General features: G+C 47.4%; 1 protein-coding gene across 1 annotated transcript; it reads left to right on the top strand.

Moving 5' to 3' along the window:
• The first annotated feature begins 6,708 nt into the window (after positions 1-6,708).
• Positions 6,709-10,664, top strand: slitrk2 (SLIT and NTRK-like family, member 2). Its single transcript, XM_043705273.1, has one exon. The coding sequence runs from the start codon at positions 7,436-7,438 to the stop codon at positions 9,932-9,934; it is 2,499 nt and encodes an 832-aa protein (XP_043561208.1). The 5' UTR covers positions 6,709-7,435; the 3' UTR covers positions 9,935-10,664.
• Positions 10,665-11,951: the final 1,287 nt, after the last annotated feature.

Raw genomic sequence — 11,951 nt, 5'->3', positions numbered from 1 at the left:
TAAGTTGGTGTATCTGGTCAGCGTGGGTGAGTTGGACAGAAGAGTCTGTTTCTGTGCTGTACATCATTAAGACTCTATATCCAGTTTAGATAGATTCACCACACTAAGTTGTGTCATCATGTCCAGGGATGTGCAGGTTAGTGGATTAGCCATGGGAAATGCAGAGTAATGAGGATAGGATGGGAGCTGGGTCTGGGTGGAATGCTCCTGAGAGGGTCAGTGCAGACGCGATGGGCCTAATAGCTTCTTTCTGTGCTGTCTGGATTCTATGACTCTATTTTTACAAAATATGAATAACATTTGGGTATGGCCTAAGAATCAGAGTTGTAAAGGCAAAATGCTGCAGCTGCTAAAAATCTGAAATAAAAATTGTAGCTGGAGACACGCAGCAGTATCTGAAGAGAGAGGAACAGAGTTAATGTCTCAAGTCTGATATAACTTTATTCACAACCAGGTGTATAACAAAATGCTACAGATTTCATGTCTTTAAAGGCAGCTCCAAAATTATTTCAAATTTGAAATTACAGAGGAATTATATGACCTTCCAAGTAATGCAAAATGCAAAGGTCAGTCTGAGGTTCTGAAGGAGGCTCAGTTGTATAATCAGTTTTATCAGCAGTTCTTTAAACAAAAGAAAATGACAACCTTGAAGCACATTAGAAATTGGGCATATGGGAAGCAATACCTTTTCCACAAATTCACCACTTAATTCTTCTAATTCAGTGTGTGCAACAATAAGTTTGTTTAGCTTTAGGGGTACAAAAGGTCTTGGCACAATACTGATGAAAAATGACAGGTAAGCAATGTATAAATATATTCATAATACAAGGAAAAATATAATTATTAAAATGATTAATTATTATTAACCTTTGATGAAAGCTTTCTGGAAATCTCATTCTTCTTGTTCCAATAGTAATTTGAGAGGTCACCTGCTGACAGAGTCAGCCAGATCTTCCCCTGCCAACAGTGTATTATTTGCTAATATTGAGAGTGCGGTGCTGGAAAAGCACAGCAAGTCAGGCAGCATCTGAGGAACAGGAAAATCAATGTTCCTTTGCCTGAATCATTGATTCTCCCGCTTCTTGGATGCTGTCTGACCTGCTGTGCTTTTCCAGATAATGATATGTCCCCTGCATTCTTTCTTGGAATCATTGTGACTGTCTTGTGTGTATGGTCATTGTTCTGAATTTCCACAAAAGTAGGAATATCATGGGGTGAGATTTTAACTTATTCAAAACCGTTTGCTTCCACAGATTTGACATTGAGTTAACAGCCTCTTTCTGTTTTAACTGGGAAGAAAGGTCAGAAGAGTAATTTTGATCAAAAGGGTGTCAGCAAAATTAAGAAACCTATAGAGGAACACAAGTGTGAAAAGGAATTACTGCACAATGGGAGCTGCCAGTGATGAAAATTAAAATCCTGAGCTCAGGAGCCAGGTAGCAAGTAATATCCCACTTCACGATTAGCAAGCATAAATTCTGACGCTGAAAGCTTTAAAAGATCTGGGTATGGAGGTGAAAGGAAAAGAGAATGTCGAGATTGTTCTTAATGCACCCAAGGGACCCAAGGATTCTTATTTCAGTTGCTACTTCAACATACCGTCCTGTTCACTGGCCAACATCTCTGCCTCAGGCTTGCTGTAGTGTTCCAGCTCAGCTCAGTGGACAAGCTGGAAGAACAGCCCCACATTTTCCACTTGGAAACTCTCCAGTCTTCTGGACTCAACATCGAGTTCAAAATTTTAGGGTTTAAGGTACCTTCAGATGGGCTTACCCAAACCCCCACACCAGGCCTTGTTAACACATAGTCTACTATCACACACCACCCATCATTAACCACTAATTGTCCACTAAGAACTGCTCATTCTCCCAGGCTGATTGTTATCAACTCTTCTGTCTGTCCAACTATTCTTCTGTCTTTGGGCTTTATCCCCACCTATCATTTATTCCTTCCTCCCTCCTTGCACTCTATCTTCTGTACAAAATCCACCCTTTTCCTAGCTACCGTCAGTTCTGAGGAAGGGTCACTAAACCTGAAACGTTAACTCTGATTTCTCTCCACAGATGCTGCCAGATCTGCTGACCTTTTCCAGCAATTTCTAATTTTGGTTCTTAACTCAATTCTGAACAGATGACAATAGCTTTCAGAGTAGAACCTTGGAGTGCCCAAAGCTGTTTTATTCCCCATTGTTCCCTTCATCTTCCCACCAGACTGCCAACGGCACTATCCACAGAATGGGATGCTGCAATCCACCAAGTAATCTGTTCTTAAATGTGAGCTGAGGGATAAATACAGGCTAGGTTACTGGATAGAACTCTCTGCTCTTTTTTTAAATAGTGCAACAAGATTTTTTTACCTGCACCACAAATGGCATATAAGACCTCGATTTTGTGTGAAATATATCATCTCTGACAGTGTGACACTCCCTCAGCACGGTGTTGAATTTTTGGATTAAACTATGTACTCAGGTTTTGTGATACAGATCATCTTTCATAGCCTCAGAATTTCTCACAACATTACCTTACTGCTAATGAAATGCTTCCAAATTGTTGTCAATGTTGGAATAGGCAACATAGCAGCTAATTTGAGTTCAACTGGGTCCCGCAAACAGAATTGAGCTACAAACCAGTCAATCTATTTCAGTGAGGTTCATTAAGGAATAACTATTGATCCATGTGTAATGATCTGAACGCATATATTAGAGTGCATTAATGCATTCATTATTCATTAGATGGTATTCCTTTAACCAATTTGACTGATATTAATCTTGTGCTATCAATATTGTGAGTTACCAAGAGTAGGAAGCAAGATAAAGACAAGAGTGGTAGCACCCTTAATCACAGATGGTTTTGGTGTAATAGTTCAAGATTATCGATCCAGGAAGATTAGGATAGAAACGGTTTGAGTGGAGATGGGAAAAGTGTCTGTTTTTGGAGTGATATATGGGCACCCAAGCATTATGTACGATGTAGGAATATGTATACAAGAAGAAGCCAGGTGCTTGCGATAACGGCATGGAAATAATTATTGAGAATTTGAATACACATATAAACTGGAAAAATCAGATGGGTAATAACAGCCTCATTGAGGAATTTATAGAATGCTGTCAAGACAGATTTTTCTTTGGATCAGATGTTCTGAAACCATCCAGATGGCATATTGTACTGCACTTGGTATTTTGTAATGTGGCGAGATCAATTAATTACATAGAAATAGAACATTACAGCACAGTACAGACCCTTCAGTCCTCAATGTTGCGCCGGCCTGTGGAACCAATCTGAAGCCCATCTATCCAACACTATTCCATTTTCATCCACAAGTTTATCCAATGACCATTTAAATGCCCTTAAAGTTGGCGAGTCTATTACTGTTGCAGGCAGTGCTTTCCACATCTCTACTACTCTCTGAGTTAAGAAACTACCTCTGACATCTGTCCTACATCTATCACGCCTCAATTTAAAGTTATGTCCCCTTGCGCTAGCCATCATCAACCAAGGAAAAAGGATCTCACTGTCCAACCTATCTAACCCTTTGATTATCTTACATGTCTCAATTAAATGATTTCTCATGTCTCGGAACTAGTGTTCATAATATGATTGAATTTTACATTTCATCAAATCCCTACACTATTGGAGGAGGCTATTCGGCCTATTGAGTTCATGCCGACCCTCCGAATAGCATCCCGTCCAGGCCCAGTCTCCTACCCTCTCTCCATAAACCCACATTGCCTGCGGTCAACCCATCTAATCAGCACATCTTTGGACTGTTGAAGGAAACTGGAGCACCCAGAGGAAATCCACGCAGACACAGGGAGAATGTGCAAACTCCACACTGACCAAGGCTAGAATTGAACACGAGTCCCTGGTGCTGTTAGGCAGCAGTACTGACCACTGAACCACCCCTGTTTGAAAGGGAGAAAGTACATTTAAGATGAGCATGTTAAACCTCACAAAAAAGGGCAACTATATGGGGATGAAAGTTGAGCTAACTGAAGTGAGCTGGGATATTAGATTAGGAGATAGGTCAGTGGAAAAACATTGGAAGACACTTAAAAGGATATTTCAAAATACTGAGAATAAGTACATCCTGACTATAAAAGAAAATCCCAGGGGGAGTACCCACCATCTATTACTAACTAAGACAGTTAAGGAGAAGATTAAATATAAAGTAAAAGGACATAATTACTCAAAGTTGAGTGGCTGGTCAGATGACAGGTCAGAATACAAATAATGGCAGAGAATGATTGGAATGGGAGTCAAGCCAAACAAATTAGACTGAGAGGAAGCTAGTTAGAAATGTAAAATCAGATAGCAAGAGTTTTTATAGATATCGGAAAAGAAAACAAAGTAAGTAGAGTGAGAATTGTGAGTAAATAGCAAATAATGGTAGACATTTGGTGGCAGCAGTATGTACTATCTACAAGATGCACTGCAGAAATTCACCAAAGGTCCTTCGATAGTACTTTCCAAAGGGAAAGGGAAGTAGATACACCACCATCCAAAAGTTCCCCTCCATTCCAGGTAGTAGTCTGGTAACTTTAGATTCCGTACAGTGTGGAAACAGACCCCTCGGTCCAACCAGTCCACACCGACCCTCCGAAGAGCAACCCACCCAGAACCATTTCACTCTGACTAATGCAACTAACAATATGGGCAATATAGCAAGGCCAATTTACCTGACTTGCACATCTTTGGACTGTGGGAGGAAACCGGAGCACCCGGAGGAAACCCACGCAGACATGGGTAGAATGTGCAAACTCCACACAGACAGTTGCCCAAGGCTGGAATTGAACCTGGGTCCCTGGTGCTGTGAGGCAGCAGTGCTAACCACTGAGCCACTGTGCCACCCCATTCCAATGCTTTTATGCCCTTTTTTTAAAATAAGGAGACTAATACTCCAAATAAGGTACAGTAAATCAGAAACAAAAACAGAAATTGCTGGAAAAACTCAACAGGTCTGGCAGCATCTGTAGAGAGAAATCAGAGAGGTAAAAACAATGACTGTCGATGCTGGAAACCAGATTCTGGATCAGTGGTGCTGGAAGAGCACAGCAGTTCACTCGTTGGATGCTGCTTGAACTGCTGTGCTCTTCCAGCACCACTGATCCAGACAGAGAAATCAGAGTTAACCTTTCAGAGTCAAATGACCCTTCCTTAGAACCAGACTAACACTGTCCATAGTACTGTAGATGTGGTTAATGTCAAACTCAGTTTTTGCTGATTTGTTTGACGGCATGGAAGCTATCCTATTGGAATATCTGAACTGAGTGAGCAAGCAGTGTTTAGGTTACAAAACAAAGCAGGAAATGCTGGGGAAACTCAGCAGGACTGACAGAATCTATGAAGAGAGTCCCAGTTCTGAAGAAGAATTATACTGGACTGGAAATGTTAACTTTGTCCCCTTCCCCACAGATTCTGCCTGACCTTATGAGTTTCTCCAGCACTTATTTTTGGTTTGGTGTTTAATTTCAGACCTCAAGCACCTGCGATGATTCCGCGGTTTAATTTCACTGCTTCAGAGCCTCAGCAAAACGGTTAACGTTACAATTCCCAACTGTGGTGGACATGGCTGTTTGGTGACAGAGTTGGAGCCTTACGCCAGCGGGAAGGAGGTGCAAATGCCAGTCTGACTCGGATTATGGTCCAGAGTGTGGTGCTGGAAAAGCACAGCAGGACGGGCAGCATCTGCAGTCCTCACTTTCCCGCCTGAGTCGGATTATAGTCTTGAGCGTCAGGCCAAAGATATGGCAGCAGCATCTTGGAGATCAAGCTGCCGATCCAGTTTCTAAACCTCTCCACATCACCCCCGCCACAAATTCTCACCACACCCACCCCACCCAGAAAAAAAACGAGATGGATATTTATCCCGTGGGAGCAAATGAAATAGAATTTGGGATGTGGAACAATTGAGATGTTTCAGCCAATATCCATCCCCCCCCCCCTCCCGCCCACGGTAGCTTAAAAGAAATTAATGGGGGAGGGTATGCTCATTCATCAGGAGCTGTGTATGTGTGTGCTTGTGTGTGTGTCTGTGTGCAAGCATTTGTGTATGTGTCTGTGTGTGTTGGTGTGTGTACGTCTGTGTGTGTCTGTGTGTGTTTGTGTGCGTCTGTGTGTGTTGTGGGTGCGTGTATGTCTGTGCGTTTGTGTGTCTGTATGTTTGTGTGCATTTGTGTGTGTGTCTGTGTGAGTGTGCTTGTGTATGTACATAGAACATAGAACAATACAGCACAGAACAGGCCCTTCGGCCCACGATGTTGTGCCGAACATTTGTCCTAGCTTAAGCACCCATCCATGTACCTATCCAATTGCCGCTTAAAGGTCGCCAATGATTCTGACAATGTCTGTGTTTGTGTGTGTGTGTGTGCTGAAGCTCCGAGCAGAGAATTGCTTCTGGGATAACTGTGCTTTGAGTTACTATTCTGTATTCATTTTTTTCCCCTCGTTTGGCGAACACTCGCCGGGTTTCTGTTGTTTCTTCCTTTGCCTCCTGTGTCCTGGTTTCACGAGAGCACATTCATCCGCGGTGAAGTTTGCAGATTCTATTTCTGGGAATGCGAGTTCCACATCTAAATATACAATCCGGGCATGATCCTCATTTTAAAAAAGGGTGCCATCAGTAATAACCTACAACAGGAACATTGTACAGCAGTGCGGGTGCTGTGCAAGAACCGAATGCATTTGACGCCTGTGTGTGTGTGTTGTTTAAAATATATTTTAATACTGGGGGGGGTGGGGGGTGGGGGGTGGCAGTATTTAAAAGTCCTACAAAGCCATTGCAGAGTTAATCGGATCCGAGCCAAGAACTTCTGGACGTGCGTGACGTGGTCCCTGGCAGCAGATGGAAGGAGGAGATTTCTCTCTCTGTGTGAACCCAAACTCTGCAACGAGAGAAGGAGAGATCGGACCCAGGTTCTCCCGGATACAGAGCCCCCTTCCTCCCAGGCTTGCAGTGATTCTCCCTGGGACTGCATTCGGCAAGCGCCCTCCTGACGGCTGGTTCACCGGGCGAGGGGGACAGGTTGAGCTGCTGAATGAGTCTTCTCCAGTGCGAATCAGCTGGCTCTTTCGAATTGATCGACGCTGAGATGGAAGTGTTGGAATTTCTCTCCCCCCAGTCCACCCACAGCGGGGAAATTTGCGTGTGTTTGTGCCTCTAAGTAAGATGCAGTCTTGCCTTCCTTTCTGAATCTCTACCCGACAGGGAAAAGCAAAAAAAAAAGCTTTGGAAATAAGGCTGGTGTGTCGATTTTCCAAGGTTGCTGGCTTTTGAGATCAAGGTCAGGATTCCTGCTCTTTTCGGATGCTGCGAGTTGTCTGGAAGTGGGTTTTCAGGACTCGCTCCTCTGTCTCTCCCCCGTGGAGACAGATTTGAGTTTTGCTAACACCCCCCGCTCCAAGCCCGGCCAGCTGAGCTACAAGGGGGAGCTGAGGAGATGCTGAGCCGGGTTGTGGTGCTGAGTGCGCTGGCGTGCTGCTGCCTGTGCCCGCGGGGAGCGGCGGAGAGCCGCAGGAGGGAACTCTGCAGGAGTCGCTGTGCGTGCGAGGAGAGGGACAGCGTGCTCAATGTGAACTGCGAGGCCAGGGGCTTCACCAGGGTCAGCGGCCTGCAGCCTCCCCAGCACCGGCTCTACCAGCTCTTCCTGAACGGGAACTCTCTCACCAAGCTGCCGGCGAACTGCTTCACCAACTTCAGCCAGGCGGTGACCCTGCACTTGGGCAGCAACGGGCTGCAGGAGATCCGCAATGGGGCTTTCCAAGGGCTGACCCTGCTCAAGAGCTTGCACCTGGACAACAACCGGCTGGAGGTGCTGAGGGAGGACACCTTCCTGGGTCTGGTCAGCCTGGAATACCTGCAGGCGGACTACAACTACATCAGCAGCATCGAGCCGGGCGCTTTCAACCGAATGCACAAACTCAAGATCCTGATCCTCAACGATAACCTGCTGCCCAGCCTGCCCGGTAACATCTTCCGCTTCGTGCTGCTCACCCACCTGGACCTGAGGGGTAACAGGCTGCGGAAGCTGCCCTTCAGCGGGGTCCTGGAGCACATCGGGGGGATTGCTGAGATCCAGCTGGAGGAGAACCCTTGGAACTGCAGTTGCGACCTGCTCCCCCTGAAGTCCTGGCTGGACTCCAGCTCCCTGCAAGGGGGCGAGCTGGCCTGCGAGAGTCCATTCCGGCTGCACGGCCGCCTGCTAGCCCAGCTCAGCCGCCAGGACATCTGCCCCCGGCGAGCCCACAGCAGCGGCGGCGACTCCGGACTGAGGATCCAGCGACCTCCCTCCAGGGCTCAGCCGCAACCCCTGGCCACGGCGGCTCAGCCCGGCTCCAGGACTGGCAGGACCCCCGCTGGGGGCAAGGGCAAGCCGGCCGCCACTCCCGCCCCTGACCCCCGGCAGATGAGGGGCTCCCAGAGCCGCCTGGCAGGGCAGCCCGACTGCCCGGGGCTGTGCTGGTGCAACGTGCAGAATTCGGATAGCGCCTTGCATGTGCACTGTCACGAGCGGCGGATTGGGAACCTGAGCGAGCTGCAGCCGCGGCCCTCCAGCCCCAGGAAGCTCTACCTCACCGGCAACCTGCTGCACATCGTGCAGGTGCACGACCTGGAGGAGTACGGCAGCTTGGAGCTGCTGCATTTGGGTAGCAACCGCATCTCGGTCATCCAGGAGGGGGCGTTCCGCAACCTGAGCAACCTGCGGCGCCTCTACCTCAACGGGAACCACATCGAGCGGCTCTCGCCGGCTCTCTTCGTGGGTCTGCACCGGCTGCAGCACCTCTACCTGGAGTCCAACGTGATCAAAGAGATCCTGCAGTACACCTTCCACTCTCTGGCCAGGCTCAGCCTGCTGCACCTCAACAACAACTTGCTGCGTTCCCTGCCCGCCAATGTCTTCGTGGGCACCAACCTGAGCCGCCTGAACCTCCGCAACAACCACTTCTCCCAGCTGCCGGTGCGGGGTCTGCTGGACCAGCTGCCCGCCACCGTGCACCTGGACCTGAGGGAGAACCCCTGGCACTGCGGCTGCCCCATCGTGGCGCTCAAGAGCTGGATGGAGCGGGCCGGGAGCGGCGTGCGGACCAGCGAGCTCTCCTGCGAGTCGCCGGCCAAGTACGCGGGCAGGGCGCTGCGCTCGCTCCGGGCGGAGGAAATCTGCTCGGAACACTCGGATCTTAGCGCCACCGCTTTGACCAGGAGCCCGGGCAAGCCCAAGCTGCTGGACGGCGAGCTGGGCACTGCCAGTCCTGAGGCGGCCCAGACCAGTGCTGTGCCCCTCTCGGTGCTTATCCTGGGCTTGCTGGTGGTCTTCATCCTCAGCGTGTGTTTTGGAGCGGGACTTTTCGTTTTTGTCTTGAAGAGGCGCAAGACGGCTCAGAGTGGGCATGGGGGTGCCAACCACAGCCCAGACCTGAACTCCTACCAGCTGCAGTACCCTTCCTATGGCGGGGAGGGTACAGACAAGGCAGAAGCTCATGTCTACAACTACATCTCCCACCCTCTGGGCCAAATGTGCAAGAACCCCATCTACGTGCAGAGGGAGGGCGAGCAAGTGGCTTATTACCGGGACCTGGAAGGGAAGAAGCCTCCTTCAGCGGCCCCCGCTTACTCCATCAGCACGGTGGAGCTGCTGGAGCACCGACCCCCTCCTGCCACCCCCTCCGAGCTGCTGTACCAGAACCTGGCCGAACGGCCCAAGGCGCTGCCCGGAGCGCACTACAGCTTCTGCACCTTGCCCAAGCGCCCGTTCGGCCCGGCCCAGGATAGCAGGCACAAGGAGCAGGACAGGCTCAACAAAACGGTGCTGTACGGCACGCCGAGGAAGCAGCTCCGGGAGGCATCCAGAGGCGACAGCCTGTGTCTCCGAGGCAAGTTCCAGGCCGAACCAGACTACCTCGAGATGTTAGAGAGACAGACTGCCATCAGTCAACTGTAGAATGAAACAGAGAGAGAGAGAGGTTAACTACTGACAACAAAAAGGACACCCCGTACAGAATGGTTGACTCGAAGCCTGACTTATTCCACAGTGATCTCTGACTCAAGTTTGGTGATTTCACCAAATCCCGATTCTCCCAAAATCCTATTGATTTCTCGATTTTACAAAGGAAGATTTTTGGGTCTTTTTTCCCTCCCCCCGTATGATTACTGAACACCACATTCACTGCTGAGTTGGTTCCATAAATCCACGAATGCAAAGGAATTCGTCTACTTCTGCTTTTCAGTTTCCTCACCGATATTTGATCATATTGTATAAGTTTGGCGTTTATTGCAATTTCCAAAGACCATTCTATCCCGCCCTACATAGTGAACTATATATCGGCACTATCTATGACAAGGAAAACCTTTTTTATTGTTTGGTGGAGAGCGTTAATTACAAAACGCATCTTGGTCTGAACATTTACTTCTGTTTGATGCTTTTGGTGGTAAACTGTACTACCACGTTTTTAGCGAACTGATACATCTCCGGCGTTCCTGAGGGTTGGTCGCTTGGGAGCTGAAATATTTTTATTCCCCAAATGGTTGTATCTGTATCGCATTAAAACACAACAAATGTAATTTCCATTTGTCTACCGGGTTGTGCATAAAGAAAGGTTTTTTTTTAATTGTAAATAGATCAGCCCTGCATTATTTAAGACATCCATCGAATCTAGCATCATAAATTGTATTTTATTCTTCCTGTATGGCAGTGTTTCGTTCAAGTATGAAATAATGACTCAAGAGATGTTCAGGACTAACCTCTTGAATGATGACTGTCAGTCCTGAGTAACAGTTGCTCGTTAATGCAGATTTGCAATCCCACAGCCATCAAGAGGCGTTAAGTGGTTTTGTTTCTCGTATAACTCAGCGGTGCACTTAGCATAAACCTTTGCTCCCTTTCTTTGCCGCTAGAGAGCAGAAGGACCCTACATCCTACCTGAGTGAACAGATGACAGGCACAATAGCAGGCCATGATATAAAAAAGGTGACATACTAGTGAAGCTGAATCATAGAAAGCAGCTTTGAATGATTAAGCATGGAGGTAAGTTTTGTTAACTTACTTTTGTGTGATTGGAGACAAAATTGTTGGGGTGAGATCATTTGCCATTTGGCTACATATCGCTGTGGCAGTGTAGTGTCCATGTTACTGGAGAAATGACTTGGAGTTATGCTTGTTTCAGCCCATCAAGTCAGAAAATTAAGAATTGAAGAATAAAAGCAAAGTGCTGCTGATGTAGGGAAGCTGAAATAATAACTGTAAATGGCGAACGTGCTCCATAGGTCTGGCAGTGTCTGTCAAGTGAGTCAGAAGTCACCAGGTTATAGTCAAAAAGTGTGGCACTGGAAAAGCACAGCATCCAAGGACCAAGAGAGTCAACGTTTCGAGCATAAGCTCTTTATCAGGAATGAATGTTCCCTGCTGTGCTTTTCCAGCGCCGCACTTTTTAATTCTGATCTCCAGTATCTGCAGTCCTCACTCGTATCTCATCACCAGGTTATAGTCCAACAGGTATATTTAAAATCACATGCTTTTGAAGCACTGCTCCTTCATCAGGTGAACCGATTTCACCTGATGAAGTGCTCCTGAAGTTTGTGATTTCAAATAAACCTGTTGGACTATGACCTGGTGTTGTGCAACTTCTATCATTGTCCACTCCAGGCGAACACAGACACCTCGATGTCTGCACAGAGAGAATGTTTCAGGCTCCTAATGCTTCCTCGGAACTGAGTGAACATAGAAAAGTAATGGGTTCTGCACAAATGGAAGGGCCACAGGGAACACAAGGAAGGTTCATGGTAAGATGGAGGGGCAGGTTAGATAAGAAAAAAACTAAAACAAAGAACTGCAGATGCTGGAAATCTGAAACCAAAACAGAAATTGCTCAAGAAACTCGGCAGGTCAGGCAATTTCTGTGGAGAGAAAGTTGGGTTTTTGTTTAGAGTCCACTGACTCTCCTTCTCGAATTTTAGCTCTA

Source organism: Chiloscyllium plagiosum, chromosome 15, assembly GCF_004010195.1.
Source record: "Chiloscyllium plagiosum isolate BGI_BamShark_2017 chromosome 15, ASM401019v2, whole genome shotgun sequence".
Taxonomy (NCBI): Eukaryota; Metazoa; Chordata; class Chondrichthyes; order Orectolobiformes; family Hemiscylliidae; genus Chiloscyllium; species Chiloscyllium plagiosum.
The sequence above is the reverse complement of the archived record's forward strand: the minus strand, read 5'-3'. Positions and strand labels throughout refer to the sequence as shown.